This window comes from Sander lucioperca, chromosome 9 (assembly GCF_008315115.2).
Source record: "Sander lucioperca isolate FBNREF2018 chromosome 9, SLUC_FBN_1.2, whole genome shotgun sequence".
Classification (NCBI taxonomy): domain Eukaryota; kingdom Metazoa; phylum Chordata; class Actinopteri; order Perciformes; family Percidae; genus Sander; species Sander lucioperca.
Genome location: NC_050181.1, coordinates 6,789,624 through 6,809,340, shown reverse-complemented (window position 1 = coordinate 6,809,340; position 19,717 = coordinate 6,789,624). Strand labels below are relative to the sequence as shown.

At 37.5% G+C, this 19,717-nt stretch overlaps 1 protein-coding gene and 1 long non-coding RNA gene across 2 annotated transcripts; one reads left to right on the top strand and one right to left on the bottom strand.

Annotated features, from left to right (window-relative positions):
• Nucleotides 1-212: 212 nt before the first annotated feature.
• sec62 (SEC62 homolog, preprotein translocation factor) lies at nt 213-14,565 on the top strand. Its single transcript, XM_031293942.2, has 8 exons — nt 213-309; nt 7,757-7,865; nt 9,778-9,883; nt 10,185-10,398; nt 12,036-12,131; nt 12,233-12,293; nt 12,431-12,550; nt 13,709-14,565. Exons 1-8 carry the CDS (start codon nt 274-276, stop codon nt 14,218-14,220), a joined length of 1,254 nt encoding a protein of 417 aa, XP_031149802.1. The 5' UTR covers nt 213-273; the 3' UTR covers nt 14,221-14,565.
• Nucleotides 14,566-14,630: 65 nt separating this feature from the next.
• LOC118495787 lies at nt 14,631-15,331 on the bottom strand. Its single transcript, XR_004898222.1, has 2 exons — nt 15,197-15,331; nt 14,631-15,147 (listed from the first exon to the last, which is right to left on the bottom strand). It is a non-coding gene; the product is annotated as an uncharacterized LOC118495787 (long non-coding RNA).
• Nucleotides 15,332-19,717: the final 4,386 nt, after the last annotated feature.

Here is a 19,717-nt window from a genome sequence, read left to right as displayed (position 1 = left end):
AATTAGTATCATACAGTACTTGGGTAAATGTTCTAAGTTATTTTCCACCACTACTAATAAATACATTACTGAGGTATATTGTAAATAAAATTCAAAGGTAAAAGATATGCACATATATGCATAATTGTTGTGATTGTTTTACTTTGACCTAAATAAAATCACCGTGTTTTTTTGTCAACTACTAATCGGTTAGTCTCGCGATACTACGGGATACTACACGCTCCATGCGCGTGCGCAGCCTTGCGCCCGTCAGAGAAGCTGAGTTGGGGGATCATGGCGGAGCGCAGGAGGCACAAGAAACGGATCCAGGTAACATCACTTAATTCATACAAATTGCTGCCCGTGCAAATTGAAGGACAACAAATAACCATGTGCTAGTTTACGACCTACTGATGGATGTTTGTTAACGACAGCATCCTTGTGGGGAGCCAGTAACCGGCGGCAGATGAAGCCAGATGATGGCTAACGGTAGCTAGCATTAGCTGGGTAGCGAAAACAAATGTTAGTGTTTGTATTTTGATTTCACGGTTTCGAGCTAATTATTATCTTTATTGCCAGTAGCACTCACACAAGAAAGTTATTCTTATAGGTTCTACTTAGCTGTCTCTACAGTCCACCATCTTTTTTCTGATTGAAAACGTTTTCTGGCTAAGCTGCGTCAGCTCTAACCAGACGTGTTTACATAATGTTTGGCAATCTGCGGGAACTTTTAATTAATGAGTCAACACAGTGCATCACAATCTAACTTACTGTGCAGGTAGCAGCGTTGTGACGTTACTTTGCCTCCAGTAGCGCTTGATTTCAGTCAAAGAAACAGTATATAGAGTGGCTACAGGGTCAGTCAACGTAAGCATCACTCCAATGCATGTTTAAAACAAAACAAAACGTGTAGCTAGTAGTTTGATTTTTGGATCCCAAGCCTTTCCCCCAAAAGCATGCCATATTACTGATCTGTTTGTACCACCAAAACCAGAAACAATAATTTGATTACTTCACCTGTCACGTGGTAAGAACAAATGAAGAAGACATGAACAGGCCCATTTCAGATGTCTATTGATACATATGCATAAAAACCAGATTAGCAAAACTTTGTTTAGAGGCATTTTAATTAAATATGATTGTAGTTTTCATATCAGACATGAGCTGTGTCCAAGTTTCATACTTTAAATATGTGGTTTAAGTTTGTTGTGTGATAAAACTGGAAACGGAGTAAAATAAAGCATTCACTATGTTGAAGTTCACAGGTGTTAAAACATTTTACTGTTTTTATGTCTTATTGTTCCATTTTAAGTTGCAGTTTGATTGCTGTCCAGTGGTGCAAATAGTGTATAATTCTCTGTATGTTGATTGCAATGCATACTAGTTTCAAAACATACTATACATACTATCGGATTTATTATAGTACGTACTGTATACAGTTAGTATGGATTTGGTACCCAGCAATAGCGTCAGACTCAGCTGCATAATTAACAACACATAGCCACTATTGTGTGGATCACAGTTAAGAGAGGCCTGTTTAATAACAACATCATGATCATCACTCTGTATTACATTCAAATTTTCTCTTTTTTTTTTTACCTCTGTTTCTCTTGATTACTAAAATGTGATTTGATTGTGTTTTACCTGACAGCATTCAGGGGCTTCAAAATTCATAGATATGTGTTTTATATCTATGCTAAAATTGCTCTGTAACCAAAAATGTTACTTTGATATTAAATATTAAATGCCTAAATATTAAATTTATTAAGTACATCTAGCTGAAACTAATGTTCTCTAATTCAACAGCCCTGCAATAAATCATACCTTTTATTAAGTTTGTTACTTAAAAGAGTTTTAGACATTTTATATCAATGTAGACTAAATATTAATTTTAATGCATTACACCTTGCAGTGTAACAATTCAACAGCACCACAAACTACAGCCTCCAAAATGAACATTTCATCCTTCATAGGATTACTGTTGTTCTAGACTGCACTAGTTTTAGCAAGGTGTACCTAATATCCTGGCAACTGAGTGTACAGTAGTTCTCTTGCCCATTTGAGTTCGGTTACTTCAGTTGCATAACAAACAGAGATGCCTTTTTCTCATTTATGAGCATACCTGAAACCAAAAATAGATTTGTCTCTTAACACCACCACTATACATTATACACACAATTCCTCTTTAGTTTTCAAACACCATATGATTGGGCTTTACATCACAGTATTCAAGAATTGACATGAAGCCAAGATTATTATTTCAATGTACACTTGGTGGCCTGTTACTTGGTTCACCTCGATAAGTAATGCTTTCTCATTCAACAGGCCTGCAATAATTAAACCCTACATTGACAAAGGTTATAATGTTCAGTTTTATGGGATTTTATCTGCTCTATTTAAATTAATGAGGGTAGTCTAAATATTAGAAACACTTCCCAGTATAACACAATACAGTCCAACAGCGCCACAAACTGACTGTAATGTTGAATCAACACCTCTCTGAAAAACATTTGCAACTTCATAACCCTCATGTAGGAAGGATTTATTACAAGGCTGTTGCATTAGCTTGAAGTGGGTGTTCCTAATTAACCACCCAACTAAGTGTAGGTCTCTGCATCTTCAAGTTCAGTTGCATAACTCATACTGTTATGACCTTTATGTCTTTAAAGAGGCTTCCAAAGATGATCACGCTAGATTACACAACAGTTATCTCCTTTTGGACATGATTCCTTTTGATTATTCAGCTCCCATTTTTCATTGTGTCTTACCGTATTCAAAAGGGGAAATGGGTGTCATATCTAGCCAAAACTGTTATTTGGATATCCATTTTAAAGACCAGTGCTTTGGTCCTGGTGTGGAGCAATAGCAATCACATACTATGGCTGTTAGAGCAGAGCAGCTAATCCTTGTGTGATCAAGCCTGGTAGATCATATAGACGGTGACAGGGGGCTTTCTGTGTAGGGGTCTCATGTAACTGAGCTGTGTGACTGATACCTGCTTCTTTAAACAAAGGCTGGTTTGATAGCCTCATCTTCCTCATGTTGCTGGCCGGAACCAGCTGGACTGGATAGATCAGCACTGACTCTCATTGTGCCAATGCTCTTATTCCATCTGTGTTGGCATGTGGTTCAGTGCTGCAGGCAGGCAGACAGTGCAGATGTTGTGAGAAGGGAGGACGACTTTTGCTAGATACTATCTACACTGTGCAAGCTTTTTTTTCAGCCACTCCGATTTCAATATTATTTGAATATATTTGGTTACCTCTGATATGGTCTATGAATTAAACTTTTGCTCAAAGTAGATTGTTGTTCGTGGAACAGAGAATACATTCTCACAGTCAAAGATGTTGGCACACAAGCAGATAACAGCAGAGCTAGTATGTTCATTTAGGGGTGAAGGACAGTTAAATATTCAACGTTGACCCTTTAAATGTAGTCTGAACTTGGTCAAGTAGATATTTAATTCACTGGATTAGACAAAACATAGACTAAAATCCAGTCATTTTTAATCTCTGTTTTCTAGTTTTTAGTTAAAACAAAAATGTATCCAGATATATAAAATGTAATAGATTTAAGTCACTCACCACACCTGTTTTACATTAAAAAGGCTGAGCACATTTTAGTGCAATGCAGTGCAGAAGCCTGGGTCGGATGCAATTACTATTTTTGTTAATCTTATAATGTTCACTTTTGTTGAGTGACAGAGGTGTTGTGGATTTCACTTTATAATAATTTTTTAATATGGTCATAGTTCGGGCTGTTGTATTGACAACATATTAGGTATACTTTACAGCATAATACACGTGCACTACAACAGAGGGCTGTGCAATTAACCAAATTTTTATCGTGATCACGATTTCAGCTCACAATGATCACAAAAACAGTAATCGAGAAAAATCATTATTTTGCACATTACATTTTGCAAGCAAACTCTTATTTTGTCTTGTGTTCTGACTGAGAAAAAAACGGGAAAAGTATTAAGGGAAATAATTTCATATTTTAAGGTGAGTAATGAGTAATCATGTTAAATAATCGTGATTTCAATATTGACCAAAATAATCGTGATTATGAGTTTTTTCCCATAATCGAGCAGCCCTACTACAACAACACTGCAAATAAGTAGTACCAGTAGTTTGTGCACCGCCGCCGCAGAATTATGAGCGCCACACGATCATTAATGTCCTTTGCTCTAGGGGTGCACCCATCCGATATTAAGATCGGATATCGGCCCCGATATTGACAAAATAGCTGGATCGGGGATCGGAAAAATTAACAGATCCACGGGCCGATCCAGTTTTTTTTTTTTTTTTTTTTTTTTCCCTCCGTCGCAGCACTGGGACCCCGGTTAACTGCGTACCCTTCTCACTCATGGTAGTAACTTTATAACACAACAATTAATAACCCACAACTAACTTTCTTTAAAAGGATAAAACACCATAGCACATAACAATTTGTAACTTAAACAGTTTCTAACACTAATAATTTTACATTTACAAATGTAGCTACACCGCCGAACGGCATGTTGGGTAACATTATAGCTGCTAGCTAGCCAGGTAGCATAACAGTCTGTTAAGCTGGGAGAGGCTCCGGTCACTACTGCACATTCAAGAACAGAGAAGAAAGTTAGAGGATGAAGAAAGACCGGAGATACACCAGAACAACGTATGCTCAAGAGAACTTTTTGTTTCTAAAAAATCTGACATAATTTAGCCACTGTTGTTGCCAGGGGCGGACTGGGACCAAAATTCAGCCCTGGCACTGTAGTCACACCAGCCCACATTACCATACAGCCCCACCCACGGACACGTGCATTCACTAATTACATTTGTGTACAGATGGTGAAATAATATAAGCAGTACCTTATGTAACAGATTTTTAAACATTTAATGTAAGTAACTGGCAAAGAATGCTTACTACTTTTTAAAGAGCACACGTTTATAACAAATGTACACATACTGTCTGTCTGTTGATGCCGTTTGTGCTCAGAATTGGCCTTTGGGGAACACAAAAAGCAGGGGGGGTCTGGTCTCCCCCAGGAAATTTTGAGGGTAAAAGACTTCAATTCCTGCATTCTGATAGTTTTTTGGGCACCAATTTATGGTAACAATGTCTATATTTATGGCAAGGAAATCACAAAATTCTGGTGGCAGGTAACAATTTAAAATACTAAATATAATGGAATATTATTATATTCAGTAGTCCAGTAAGGGGGCTTTCACATACAGAGGCTACTGCTTTTACTGCTAAATTGTACAATAACACAATCATGTTATACAAAACGTTATGAAGTGTAATGTATTCTATTGATCAAAAATGATCAGTGATGTTGAGACTACAGTGTAACGGACCACCACAGTTCATGCATACATGTGAACCGCGGATTAATTGCAGAGTTTAACCTACATAGTGTAAAACGTGACACTACGTGAATGGGGCACAGCAGAAAGACGGATCAGAACGACGCTGCTTGTTCGGGTTTTCATGTGTACTCCTATAGGCCTACACTTCGCATTAGGAGTTAAAACCAACTGTACCAAAACACTGAACTGGACTACTACTTAACGCGACAACGAGACGTTTTTAACCGGTAATGAAACTGTCTCAATTTAATACTGATGCCGTCAGACGGCCACGCGGACGGACAGCATTCAGAGCTCCAGCGGAGCTCTCTGCCCGTCAGCAGCAGCTTCTCGCTGCTGCAGCCGGTCCCCCAGAGCAAGTGCTTGATTTTGACCGAATGTCCCAATTTGAGTAACTTCTGATTGGGTCGGTCGGCCCATCTCGGGACCAGCCCGGCCGTTGCTGACTGGCCAAATGCTTAATATTTATTATTATTAATATTATTATTATAACCATAGTGAAATCGTGCAAGCGATAAAAACCCGTCCTCTGCACTGTTGGCCTGTAAAGACAATTTATTTGTATATTGAAAAAAAAAATCTGACCGGCCCACATTAAAAAAAATGGTCCGGCCCCTCTGGCATTTGCCAGAGTTGCCAGATGGCCAATCCACCCCTGGTTGTTGCCCGTCGCTCTAACGTTACTCGGCCGTGCAAACGTTACCGTGCTAACGTTACAGTGCTATCGTTAAAGACATGTCACTTCAAGCATGCAGCAGAGCAACATTATGAACGCAATCCAACTACGGTCCCGCTACAGACCGTTGAGAAAGACGGGTTCAGAGCAATGATTAAAACACTGGATTTAAGATGCCTTGCCTCGCTAAAATACGTCCGCCAACCTACAAATATTAATCAAACAGCGAAGGAGGCTGACAGTGGAGCTACGTTCAGTCGCCCACTACAACCACACTATAACCTAACTTAACCTGTGGCCAAGGTAGTGTTTATACAACTAGCTTACAACTATTTTGTTTTGAAAGGTAAACAATGTTAAAGTTGTTTGTATGTGTGTTCATTCGATTTGAGTTTATTTTACTACTTTGCAGTTTGCAGAAAAAAAAATGGTTTAGATTCTGTAACTGTTTGATGGATTCTCCTTCATATAACGTTATATAATGTTGATGAGCCAAGCAAACCCTTTAGTAATCAAAGCTTTTAGTAAACATGATGACATTAAAATGTTTTTGTGATATTCTATGTACTCCTGACAGTAGAATAAGCCATTATAAACCTATATAAAGGCCCATTATTGTTATTTATTTAAATTAATTTTAAGAAGTTTGATTACATTATATTTTCGATTTGAATGCACAATTGTTTTTTAAATAACAAATAAATAAGAATTCAATACATTACATCTATGTTATTTTGTCTTAATTAGGAAAGTAATGTTTAGTTAGGAAAGTCTGGTGCCTTTAGTCTCTTCCACATGGTGGAAGGAAGGTATAAGGTGCAAAAGGTATACAGTTTATTATTAATTCAACAACAGTATCGGATCGGTATCGGGTATCGACAGATACACAAAGCCCTGGCATCAGTATCGGTATCGGGACTGAAAAAGTCAGATCGGTGCATCCCTACTTTGCTCGTGTTTTATAGTAAAATATATAAATAGAAGACTAGCCTATTATCAGTTTGTAGAGCGGAAGCTGTGAAGCAGCCGCTCCGCGAATGGTCCGCATATACGTGTTCACTGCCTGTGCCTCTCCACACATGCACGGAGCAGAGCAGATGAGAGGCATGTAAAGTGAAGATAATGGCATATGCCGGCTAACGTAAACCCTGTCTGGATGTATCTTTAAGATTTGCTGTTGATTGTCTACCTGTAGTTCAATGCCAGAACATAATTATAATAATAACTTTTATTTATATAGCACCTTTCATGAAACCCAAGGACACTTTACAGAATTACAGTGGCTATACTAAGGGAGGTTGTAGGCTGTTGTAAACAAGTGGTGTTTCAGGAGTTTTTAAAAAATGTCCAGGGATGTAGCATTTCGAATATCTGCAGGGAGGGTGTTCCCGAGGGATGGGGCTGCAACACTAAAGGCTCTTTCTCCAAAGGTACAGAGTCTGGTGTGGGGAATGGAGAGCAGCCCAGCGTCTGAGGACCGCAGGTTTCGGGGTGGGGTGTATGATGGAGGAGGTCGGAGAGGTACAGGGCATGGAGGGATTTGTAGGTGAGAAGGAGGATTTTATATTTGATGCGGGACTTAATTGGGAGTGAAGGTGGATGAGGGTTGGGGTGATGTGCTGCCACGTCTTGGTGTGGGTGAGGACCCTGGCAGCAGAGTTATACAGTAAAGTATCATTGACTGATTGTGATATTGTTTTCATGCGTGTATATTCATCTGTGTGTTTGTCTGGTCCTGCAGGAGGTGAGCGAGCCCACCAAGGAGGAGAAGGCGGTGGCCAAGTACCTCCGATTCAACTGCCCAACCAAGTCCACCAACATGATGGGCCACAGAGTCGACTATTTTATTGGTTAGTGCTCAGCTGTGGGATGTGAGGCAACAGGCACAACACAACCTACACATACTGGGTGTAGTTTGAATCAGGAGATCAAACACTGCCTTCTGTTTGTTTTCGAACACACAGGCAGAGATTCAGTTGCATTTGATTTTGTCACAGTGATTAAAAACCTGTGGTGTTTTTCACACAAGTATTTTTAGGGCAAACTCTGTGTCACATTATCAAAGAGTTGTCAAATTCTTAAACAAATGTTTCAGCTGCAGTCCCATTTACAGACCTGACCCAGCAACACAGTATTTATACTTGTCTTGTTTTGCATGGTGCAATACGTTTGTTAGTGTTGGGAAATGCTGTTTGCTTAGTCAGTAGTTGTGTATAGAAGAGGTTATGACTGCTGAGGCCACTTATCCCTCTCATCACCATCACATGACCTTTCTTATCTTTGCTTTGGACAGCTGTCTACAGCCTGTAGCCATTATTCAAGGTTAATTTGTCAGATAAAGGGATAAGTAGACATACTTACAGTGGCTATGATCAATATTTTTACAACAAGAATGAATCAAATTAAGTTGTGAAAGAGGTGCTCGTAGTGACTTACTGAAGCTGCAGCTCCCCTCAGCTTCACAAAGCTTTATAGTGAGTTTCACTTCATTGTTTAGCTGTCCAGCCACAGCCTTAGCATGCATTCACATTGCCTGAAAGCACCGGTCTGCCCATTAATTTTGAATGGGGGTAGTGCGTTTAGGCTGTGGCGGAGGGTGCCACGGGGGGGAGATGAAAAAGAAAGCAGAAACAAATGTTGAGACGATTCAACTTTTGGAGAAACACAACCCCACGTCACGCTGCAGTGGCTAACCATGTACCCGGCAATCGGACTTGTCTGTCGGTTTTGAGGCGGTGTGAGAGGCCCGTACAGTACACAGGATACATCACTGCTGGTTTAAAACCCAAGCACTGAACTGCCCAGGTGTTTGTGTAACAGTTGACTGTTTCCTGCAACAGCAAAGCACCATCGCTCCGTCTCTTTTCTTTCTCTCTTTCTCCGTGAAATTAAGCTGCTTTCAAGTGCAGTCGGAAACGTTGAGATCTATAAACGATCTTATGGAAAACAGTAACTGTGAAATATGTCTCCTTGTGCTACATTGGGGGGTGAAAGAAAACAATAGGACATGACACAAATGGGCCTTTTCAGTGACATTCCCACATCGCCGCACCACCCTGCGGCAAATCGCCTGTTCCCCGGAGGCTGATGTGAACGCAGCTTTACTGTTTTGGTCCACTCTCACTGCTCTCATAGCATTGTTTTCAGCCACAGCAGACAGCTATTTTCTAAAAACCTACAGTATGCTACTACCTGCTCTACACCAAACAGCAGACAGACACAGTTAGCGACCAGTTGGTGAACACAGTGGAGTTAGCAGCTAAACAGCCAAATGTTTCCCTCAGGAGTTGGTAGAGACCAAAGCAGAGATAAAAGAGATTGAATATTGGACTTACATTCCTCACAAACACGACTCCACATGAATGATAATGATGGTCTGTAACTGCTAGATGTGTAAATAAGCAACTCTTCGCTTACAAGCTAGCAGTATCAACTTATAAGGTGATGATAGCGTCAGTGTTTTGTTCACAACTAGTTTCTGCTGCCCCCAATTGGCATTGACATTTTACTCCATCTAAACTACTGCCCTCTGTTCTGTTTTGTATTCATTTTTTAGATAAATTGAATAATAAATATATTCCATGTGCATTAATGTAGTGAATTTTCATTCAACACAGGCTATGACGTTTTTCGCACTTATGGCAATTTTTCAGCTTCTGCACAGCTGATAAAAACACAGTTTACCAGAATAATCACTGAATGACATTTTCAGACCCTGTACCACTTTGTGTTTTTTTAATATCTTTGTGTCCCTATATTTAGCCTCCAAGGCAGTGGACTGTCTGATGGACTCCAAGTGGGCCAAGGCGAAGAAGGGAGAGGAGGCGCTGTTCACCACCAGGGAGTCTGTGTTGGATTACTGCAACAGGTTAGCTTTCTAACACACCCTGCTACCTGTCTGATGTTGTAGATGAATAATTATTTGTCAAAAAGTGTTAGTCCACAATAAGGTATCTAAGCATTTGATACATACACTTGCAATATGGTCACTGGTATATAGGGCTGCAACTAACAATTATTTTCACTGTCAATTAATTCACTGGTTATTTTCTTGATTTGTCAATTAATTGTTTGGTCTATATAATGTACGGAAATAATGAAAACCGTCCTACAAATCATCAGTAAATAATCAGCCCTTATAACCAGTCATTCTCCTCCGTCCTCTGTAGACTCCTAAAGAAGCAGTTCTTCCACCGGGCTCTCAAAGTGATGAAGAAAAAGCCTGAGAAAGACACCAAGAAAGAGAAGGAGAAAGAAAAGGAGAGGGAGAAAGAGAAGGAGAAGACCAAGGGTGACAGCAGCAAAGAGGAGGAGAGAAAAGGGAAGAAGGAGAAAGAGAAGAAGAAAGAGTCTGAGGCTGTTGAAACTAAGAAAGAGAAGAACGTACGTGATCTAACACTGTTGACCTCTATATGGACAAAACCCCTCAGATTATATCTATCTTCACAAGATGTCACTGTCACTGTTGCTGCTTTTATGTTTGGCCTCTCTTATAAAAATATTAACGACAGAGCATCCCATTAAAAATTGGGATATTTGGTAAAATACGAAATGCCATGACTACTGTTTACGAATTTAGTGGATGGAAATGCTTGTGCTTTACTGTCAAACATCAGTATATTTACACTGCTATGACACAAGGTGTTGGCACAGTTTACAGACACCCCCTCACACTGATTTCAGTTTTGTATGTTTGCTTAATGAGTGGTCAGAGTTGCCGTGACACTGCTGAACTTGACAGTAAACAGGTGGATATTGACTGCTGTACACAGATCTTTAGAAATCGAGAAAGAAAAAGCTCAGTGTGTTCATGGTGGAAAATTAACAGGTTAGGTTTTTTTGGGGCAAATGCCAGTTTGAGTTAATAAAGTACAACTTTAGGAAATACTCTCATTCACTTGCTTGCCTAGAATGATGAAAAAACTGTAAATTATCATTTTTACACTTAACACTAGTTTTGTACAGAGTAAACAGACACAATACAACAATATAGTAAGCTGTAGTGGTGCCAGTAGGTGGATTTTGCTACCTTTCTGGCACAGTCGGCTAGCTGTTTCCCGCTAAGATAAGTTAGCCGGCTGCTGGCTATAGCTTCATTTTTATCGTATAGACATGAGAGTGGTATCATCTAGTTTTCTGCAAGAAAGTGAATAAGCACATTTCCTTTTTATAAGCATGTATTTAACGTAAAACTCACAGTTAGCATAAGGTTAATTCCAGACTATGATCTGTCTCTCTAATTCCCCTTTCACACCAAGGGCTCAACCAGGGTTGATATTGTGTTTGAAAGGGTTAACCCGCGTTGATAGACTCGGCTTCGCAACCCAGGTTGATATGTGGGTCGAATGCAGGTTGAACGCAGGTCCATTTCTATGTGAATTGCACGCGACCAGGGGCGCCAACAACCGGGACAGGACACATTATGTCATTTGTTGGAAAATTGTGATCAAATTGTCACAGGTCTTTTTTTTAATGAGCCGGGGAAGCCAACAGCAAAGCCTAACTTTACCACGGTGCCACTGAAAAATGGTCTCGGGAAGAAACTCCTTCTTCTTCTCTTCGTTCAAAAGTTGTTTAAGTCGTGCAACAGAAAACTCAGATTAGACAGATAGTCTAGCTAGCTGTCTGGATTTACCCTGCAGAGATCTGAGAAGCAGTTAACCATAGTCCTCATAAATCAACCGGAGTTTAAAATTACAACACAAAGAAAGCAAAAGGTAACGGACATCCGGCCGAAAAGAGTGACATCTGGTGGAATTTTCGGCAGAACGAGCAATCCTGGAAGTGGAACGCTGTGGATATAGACTAAACAAAGAGAAATGTTCTCCCCTCGTCCAAAAATAATAATAAACCTTCCATGACCAGGAATCAACCCGTGTTGACTGGCTTGGTTTGAATTGACAAAAGAACGACCCTGGTCATTGGTGTGAAAGAGGTATTACCAATACGTAGGTCCCACTGACTGCAGTATATGTGATTTCATATATAACATTTGTTTATTTAATTATACATTCTCATAGGATGACAGTCCTGGAACGCCCAAGAAGAAGAAAGAGGTGAAGAAGAAGTTTAAACTGGAGCCTCATGAAGATCAGCTGTTTCTAGATGGAAATGAGGTGAGTGTGCTTAGATCATAAATATGTATATATGTGGGAGAATTGTTTGTGATCCTGAAAGACATCAACCCAAAATGTGTCTCTTTTCTTTCTTTTTTTAGGTCTATGTGTGGATTTACGATCCTGTTCATTTTAAGACATTTGCCATGGGACTGATACTCGGTGAGTCAGAGGTTTAAAATCATAAACGGAGTTCTTTTGAAAAAGAACTGAATGTAGGGTTATCTTTCGCTGATGGCAGCTGATTTTCCTTTTTTTTTGTACTCAAAATCAGCTCGTGTGTGTGTTCTGTCTTTCAGTCATTGCTGTGATAGCAGCCACACTGTTCCCCCTGTGGCCAGCAGAAATGCGTGTAGGAGTTTACTATCTAAGTGTTGCGGCAGGCTGCTTTGTAGCCAGTATATTGCTTCTTGCTGTTGGTAAGTACATGTACTTTGTGTGTGTGTGTGTGTGTGTGTGTATATATATATATATATATATATATATATATATATATATACACATACATACATACATACATACATACATACATACATACATACATACATACATACATACATCATAACATTTTAAATATAAATGTTGCCCTAGCCATTTTTAATTTGCATAGGAATTTGTTTGAGTTTTTAGCAGTAGTTCCCAGCTTTTTTCTCTTGTGGCTCCTTTAATTTCCATATCATCACCAGTTGCATATGTCTAATGGATGTGGCTAGTTCAAACATTTATCTTTTTCTTGTTTTATTAGAAGAAGAAAAAATATGTTCCTAAGAAGGAAAATGACCCAGTAGTTCACACGAAAAGAGCAAAGATTAAGGGCTAAGTATGTTTCAAACTAAACAGTTCACACAAAGTCTCCACCAAACATTTCTAAAAGCAAACGTGTTGTTTAAAAACATGCCATCATAGAGAGACGCAATTAATCATTGAAATGGGGATACCGGCACACACCCTCGGAATCTTAACACTGACAGCAAATACACTCTCCGCCGTTAAGCGGAGCCATTTTCATTACGCCGCCCATGTTATCAAATCTGTATGGTCACTCTGGCTGCGATCAGGAGTGGAGCGGCTGCACCGGGCAGCAATCATTTCAGCGTAGTAGTATATTACTATAAAATAAATAAAACCTGCATCCCCATAGGGATGCTGTCAGCAAGAATGACATTTTTCCTAGCTGTATACTTAATTTTATTTTATTAATTTCAATAAATTTTCAGTTCTTCAGTTAAGACAAGACAGCACAGCTTTATTTGTAGGGCTACTTTCAAACAGAGAGGCAATTCAAAGTATTTATATAAGCAAAGAAATGCATTTGTAAAATCAAATAGAAAAATAGAATAAAATTAAAGAGAAAAAAATGTATAATAAAAAAAATAACAACACATGAGGGATATAGTTACAACGATATAATTAGTTGTAAGTTGCCCCATATTCAGTAAGGGGAATAAAAGTATAAAATTCAGTCACAGGTGGCCAGCAGAGGGTTTAATCTAGATTTGAATACCACTATAGTTAAAGAGATGTATGAATTGCTGTGGATTAAAATTGATCCCACTGGTTGTCACCTCTGTCTTCAGCCCGCTGCATCCTCTTCCTGATCATCTGGCTGGTGACTGGCGGGCGCCACCATTTCTGGTTCCTCCCCAACTTGACTGCAGATGTTGGTTTCATCGACTCGTTCCGGCCGCTCTACACCCACGAGTACAAAGGACCGCGGGCCAGCAATAAGAAGGGCTCAGACAAGACGGACGAGAAGGACAACGATGGCAACAAGGCTCAGAAGTCAGACAGCGATGACAAGTCAGACAGCGAGAAGAAGGACGGCGATGAGGAAGAGGAGGAGGAGGAGGAGGAGGGCAAAGAGGCCGAGGGGGAGGGAACGGGGGCGGACCGCCACTCAGACACAGACAGCGACCGCCGGGAGGAAGAAGGCTCGCAGCACAGCAACGGGAACGACTTTGAGATGATCACCAGGGAGGAGCTTGAGCAGCACACAGAGGAGGAAGACCAGGAGGAGGAAGACGAGGAGACGCAAGAGAGGAAAGAAGGGGGTGAGAGTGAGACTAAACCCCAGACTGCTGAAACATAAACTTCTTACAATCCCATCACTCTCTACTTTTTCTCTCTCTGGCCTTTCCTCCCTTCCTCCTGTGATCCCAGGACCTGCTATTCCGGCCTCTCTGAGCCTGCTAAGGCAGAGGAGAGGCTTCATCTCTTCTTGTTGAGATCTTCCACTAAACCGTACCAATAGAACAGTACTGGGATAGACACAACGATGAAAAGTAAACGGCTACAACAATGGGGGGGGGGGTCCTAAAAGAAGCCTTATTGTGGATCTTATTCCTCCCACCCAAATGTTATTTATGTAAAAGTGAAAACTGCCACTGACATGTTTGCCTGAGGAAGTTCTCAACAAAAAAATCAAACCAACAAACTGATTTTGAGAGTTTTTAATTTTTTTTTTTCATTTCTGGTTTCACATCTCAAGTTTCTTTCAACAAAAAAGGGTTTATTTTTGTCCCCTCTCTTTGGTTACATTTGCATGTGAGGTCAAAGTGAACCAGTAAGCGAAGACATGCTGGTTTCTTTGCCCCCTTTTTTGTTGTCTTTGAGCTCCATGTTGTTGGTACAATCACGTTAGCGAGAAAGCCCCCGTTCTTTCACCTGTTGTTGGTGTTTTTGTGAGACAGTCTGATAGCTTTCTCAGGCAGCCCTTAAAGCAAAGTAACCCGCTTTGAAACCTGAACCAAGTCGGATGGACCAAATCCTGTAGTTTACTCGAAGGAACCTAAAAATCGACCATGATGTGGCTGGATGGAGTATTATGAAAGCAGAGTAGCACGGCTCCTTGAAGTACTTGCCATTTTCAGTAAGAAAAAAATTTCTTTTCTTTTTTTTTTTTATGGCTGATGATCATAGTGCGATCCTCTACACAGTCTGAAGTAGTTCATGTTTAATAATGTGGGACTCATCTTTAAGAGTAAATTTGAGCAACTGGGATACAGCTAGCATACTTCTTTTTTTTTTTTTTTTTTTTTTTTTTAAGATTGCGGCATTTGTTGTACAACAAAAGCTAGAAGATGCTACATTCACTGATTAACTGTCTATTTGCAAACAGAACCAGATATAAAGTAAACTAGTGCCAAACACAACTATGATGTTATGCATGCTGATTTAAAATGGAGAGTTGAGTGTAAGAACGAGGGGTACGTTTTTGTTCATTTTGTTCATTTTGTTCATTTTGTAACTGCAGTGTCAAACTCCTCAAAACGTTCGCATCTTTGAAAAAATAAATAAAGCACAGCACAAAGTTATAAGTGTGTAGCTAAACAAAGATTTTGGTCTCAATGAAACCGTTTAAAGGTGTTAGCACTAGACTCCCATCCAAACCAGTTCTGTCTAGTCTTGCACAAGCTGTCGTGTGAAGATGGTGGTACTGGTCCACTAACCAGACCACAGTTTCATTTCCAATCAAAGCCCAGTAGCTGGCGGCTGTGGTCCAAACTGTTCCTTCACGTTCTCTTCTGGCTAGAAATGTCTTAGATGCTTTTTTTAGTCATAGCAAGGATTATATAGTATAAAAAATAGAAATGTATCATTTATATATGGATTCTATTGATATATCAACTATATATAATAATTGCAGTCTAAAAACTATAAAACAACTTTTCCTTTTTTATTTTGTTTTAGGAGGTATAATTTGTGTTCTGCAGATTTTTGTTTTTGTACGATCATAAAGAGCAAATTTATTATTTAAAGGTAAAATCTGGGATTAGAAAACAGTGGTAATTTATTAAACATTTTTCTGTATTTCCTTTTTTACATTTGTCACCGTAACATCTGGTTGTTTTTTTCCCAACAAGATTTCTCTCACTAACACATGGTCAGTCATTAACCCGAGTTTATAAAGCCAGTGGATTGTGTAACACTGCTGGTTCCCACTTAATCTGACGTGGCAAAAACTCCCCACAGTGAAACAGTATCTTAATATATTTCTCACAGCTTTCTGTACAGTTATTTGTTTTGCCTAAAAATGTATTCATTTAGACCGTATTTAGTCTTTTGTTCTGTCTCCTGTTATTCCACTGAGGTTTGTAACTCTTCGACTTTCTAACTCATACCTCCATGTTGTTTCTTTTCTTATATAGCTGGGTTTTTTTCTTCCCCAAACGGGCAAAGTGCATCTCTATGTCCTGAGTTGCCAGGCGCTGTACTCAATATTTGCATAACCGTTTCACAAAAGAGAATAAAAAGATTCTCCCAATTGTTCTTGACTGTTGCACAGTATCGGTTTGTTGTATATTGTAGTATTATTACTCTCTATGCTGCTGCTTCTCATCAAACATTTATTGGAGAATTAAAAAGTGACATTGTAAAACATCCATGTTTTATATCTGGTCTTTTGATCACCTAGTTGTCCACATTTGGATCAATATCATTCTGAAGACGGTCTCATGCAATATTGGAGTATAATTTAATAAAACTGGATGTCTGGAAATATATCTGTATCTTATCATTACAATAAAAATATAGAAAGCATACAAGTTTTGTCATATTTTCCTGTAATGTATATTTTCTTTTGGCAGTGTTCTGATCATTGGTTGGATAAAACGCAGTATGCAATAAAACATCCTCCTGTTTTTATTTAAATGAATATCTATTTAAAAATGCTATAATCTGAGATACAGAGGTTCACAAAGACCCTAAACTTTGTGAACAGTTAGTACCCACCTGCTGCAGTCATTTCAACTATATTAATGTAAGTTTAAAACAGTTAATATATAATGAAAATTATAGTTTCTTCAAAAATTTCTATTAGAAGTGTTAATAACTCCAAAAAGTACTGTATATATAGCTGAAACTCACAATTGTTTTTATTAATAATTATGGATACATTTTTCAATTAATCACATTTTTGTTTATTAAATGACAGCAAATACTTAAATAGAAAAGTGGCAAATCCTAAAACTAGCAAATTTTAACTTATGGTAAGGTATATCAAAAAGTCATGGTAGCATAGCATATCATACAGTATGTCATTAAAAGAATGACATATGTCATAAAAATGCAGTAAAGTCTAGTATATCATCAAAATCTCATTAAACAGACAGTATAGTGTGTCATAAAAATCTCATAAGAAAGTCACAGTATAGTATGTCATAAGTTATAAAATATGTCATAAAACTATCATAAAAACTGTCATTAAAAAGTAATAGTATAGTGTGTCATAAAAAGGTATAGTATCTCATAAAAATGTCATAAAAGATTTCATAGTATGTCATAAAAAAGTCATAGTATAATGTGTCATAAAAAGTCATATAAAGTCATAGTATAAGTCATAAAAAAGTTATAGTATGTCATCAAAGTCATAAAAGTCATAGTATAGTATGTCATAGAATTGTCATAGTATGTCAAAAAAGACAAAACTTCATAGTATAGTATACATGAAAAAAGTCATAGTATAGCATATCTAAAAAGTCATAGTATGGTATGTTGAAAAAAAAGTCATAGTACAGTATGTCGAAAAAATCATAAAAAGTCATAGTATGTCGGAAAAAAATTATAAAAAGTCATAGTATAGCATGTCAAAAAAATCATAAAAAGTCATAGTATAGCATATCAAAGAAGTCATAAAAAAGTCAGTACAGTATGTCGAAAAGAAGTCATAAAAAGTCATAGTATATTATGTCAGAAAAAAGTCATAGTATAGTGTGTCGAAAAAGTCATAGTATAGTGTGTCGAAAAAGTCATAGTATAGTACGTCAGAAAAAAGTCATATTATAGTATGTCGAAAAACTCATAAAAAGTCATAAAAAAGTAATTTTATAGTATGTCGAAAGAAGTCCTAGTATAGTATATCAGAAAAGAATCATAAAAAGTCATAGTATAGCATGTCAAAAAAAGTCATTAAAAAAAGTAATATTATAGTATGTCAGAAAAAAGTCATAAAAAGTCATAAAAAAAGTCATAGTATAGCATGTAAAAAAAAGTCATAAAAAAGTCATAGGATAATATGTCGAAAAAAAGTCCTAGTATAGTATGTCAGAAAAAAGTCATTAAAAAGTAATAGTATGGTATGTCGAAAAAAAGTCATAGTATAGTATGTCGGAAAAAAGTCATAGTATAGTATGTCAGAAAAAAGCATAAAAAATCATATTATAGTATGTCAAAAAAAAGTCATAGTATAGTATATCAGAGAAAAGACATAGTATGTCGAAAAAGTCATAAAAAGTCATAGTATAGTATGTCGGAAAATATCATAAAAAGTCAAAGTATAGTATGTGACAAATAAGTCATAAAAAGTCATAGTACAGTATGTCATAAAAAGTCATTAAAAATCATAGTATAGTATGTCAGAAAAAAGTCATAAAAAAAGTCATAGTATGTCAAACTATGTTGAAAAGTTAACCTAAACCTCCAATCTTCACTTTATTTCTTGCAGCTTATCTCACTGAGCTATTTGTGAAGCTCATTAGCTGCCAGTTTTGGCGTTGATTTATTGTTTACATTACGGAAGACAAAAAAAGCCATAGTATACTATGTCGGAAAAAAGTCATAGTATAGCATGTCAAAAAAGTCATTAAAAAGTCAAAGCATAGTATGGCAGAAAAAAGTCATACTATGTTGAAGAGTTGAACCTAAACCTCCAATCTTCATTTTATCTGTAGCAGCTTATCTCACTGAGCTATTTGTGAAACTCATTAGCTACTGGTTTCGGCGTTTATTTATTGTTTACATTACGGTAGACAAAAAAAGTCATAGTATAGTATGTTGGAAAAAAGTCATTGTATAGTATGTTGAAAAAGTCATAGTATAGTATGTTGAAAAAAAGTCATAAAATACTCATAGTATAGTATGTCGGAAAGAAGTCATGAAAAAGTCATAGTATAGCATGTCGAAAAAGTCAAAGTATAGTATGTCAAAAAAAGTCATAAAAAAAGTCATATTATGTATGTCGGAAAAAAATCATAAAAAAGTCATAGTATGTCATACTATGTTGAAGAATTGAACCATGAATCTCCACTTCTCTAGCAGCTTATCTCACTGAGCTATTTGTGAAGCTCATTAGATAATGGTTTCGGCGTTGATTTATTGTTTACATTATGGAAGCTAAAAGAAGTCATATTATAGTATGTCGGAAAAAAATCATAGTATGGTATGTCCAAAAAAAATCATAAAAAGTCAAAGGATAGTATGTCACAAATAAGTCATAAAAAGTCATAGTACAGTATGTCATAAAAAGTCATTAAAAAGTCATAGTATGTTGAAAAAAGTCATTAAAAATGTATAGTATAGCATGTCAAAAAAGTCATTAAAAAGTCACGTCATTATGTCAGTCAGTATGTCAAACAAAAGTCACAGTATAGTATGTATAGTATGCTATGTAAAAAAATCGTAAAAAGTCAAAGTATAGTATGTCAAAAAAGTCATTAAAAAGTCATAGTATAGTATGTTGGAAAAAAGTCATAGTATTGTATGTCGAAAAAAAAGTCATAGTATAGCATGTCAAAAAAAGTCATTAAAAATTCATAGTATCGTATGTCAAAAAAAGTCATGAAAAAGTAATATTATAGTATGTCATAAAA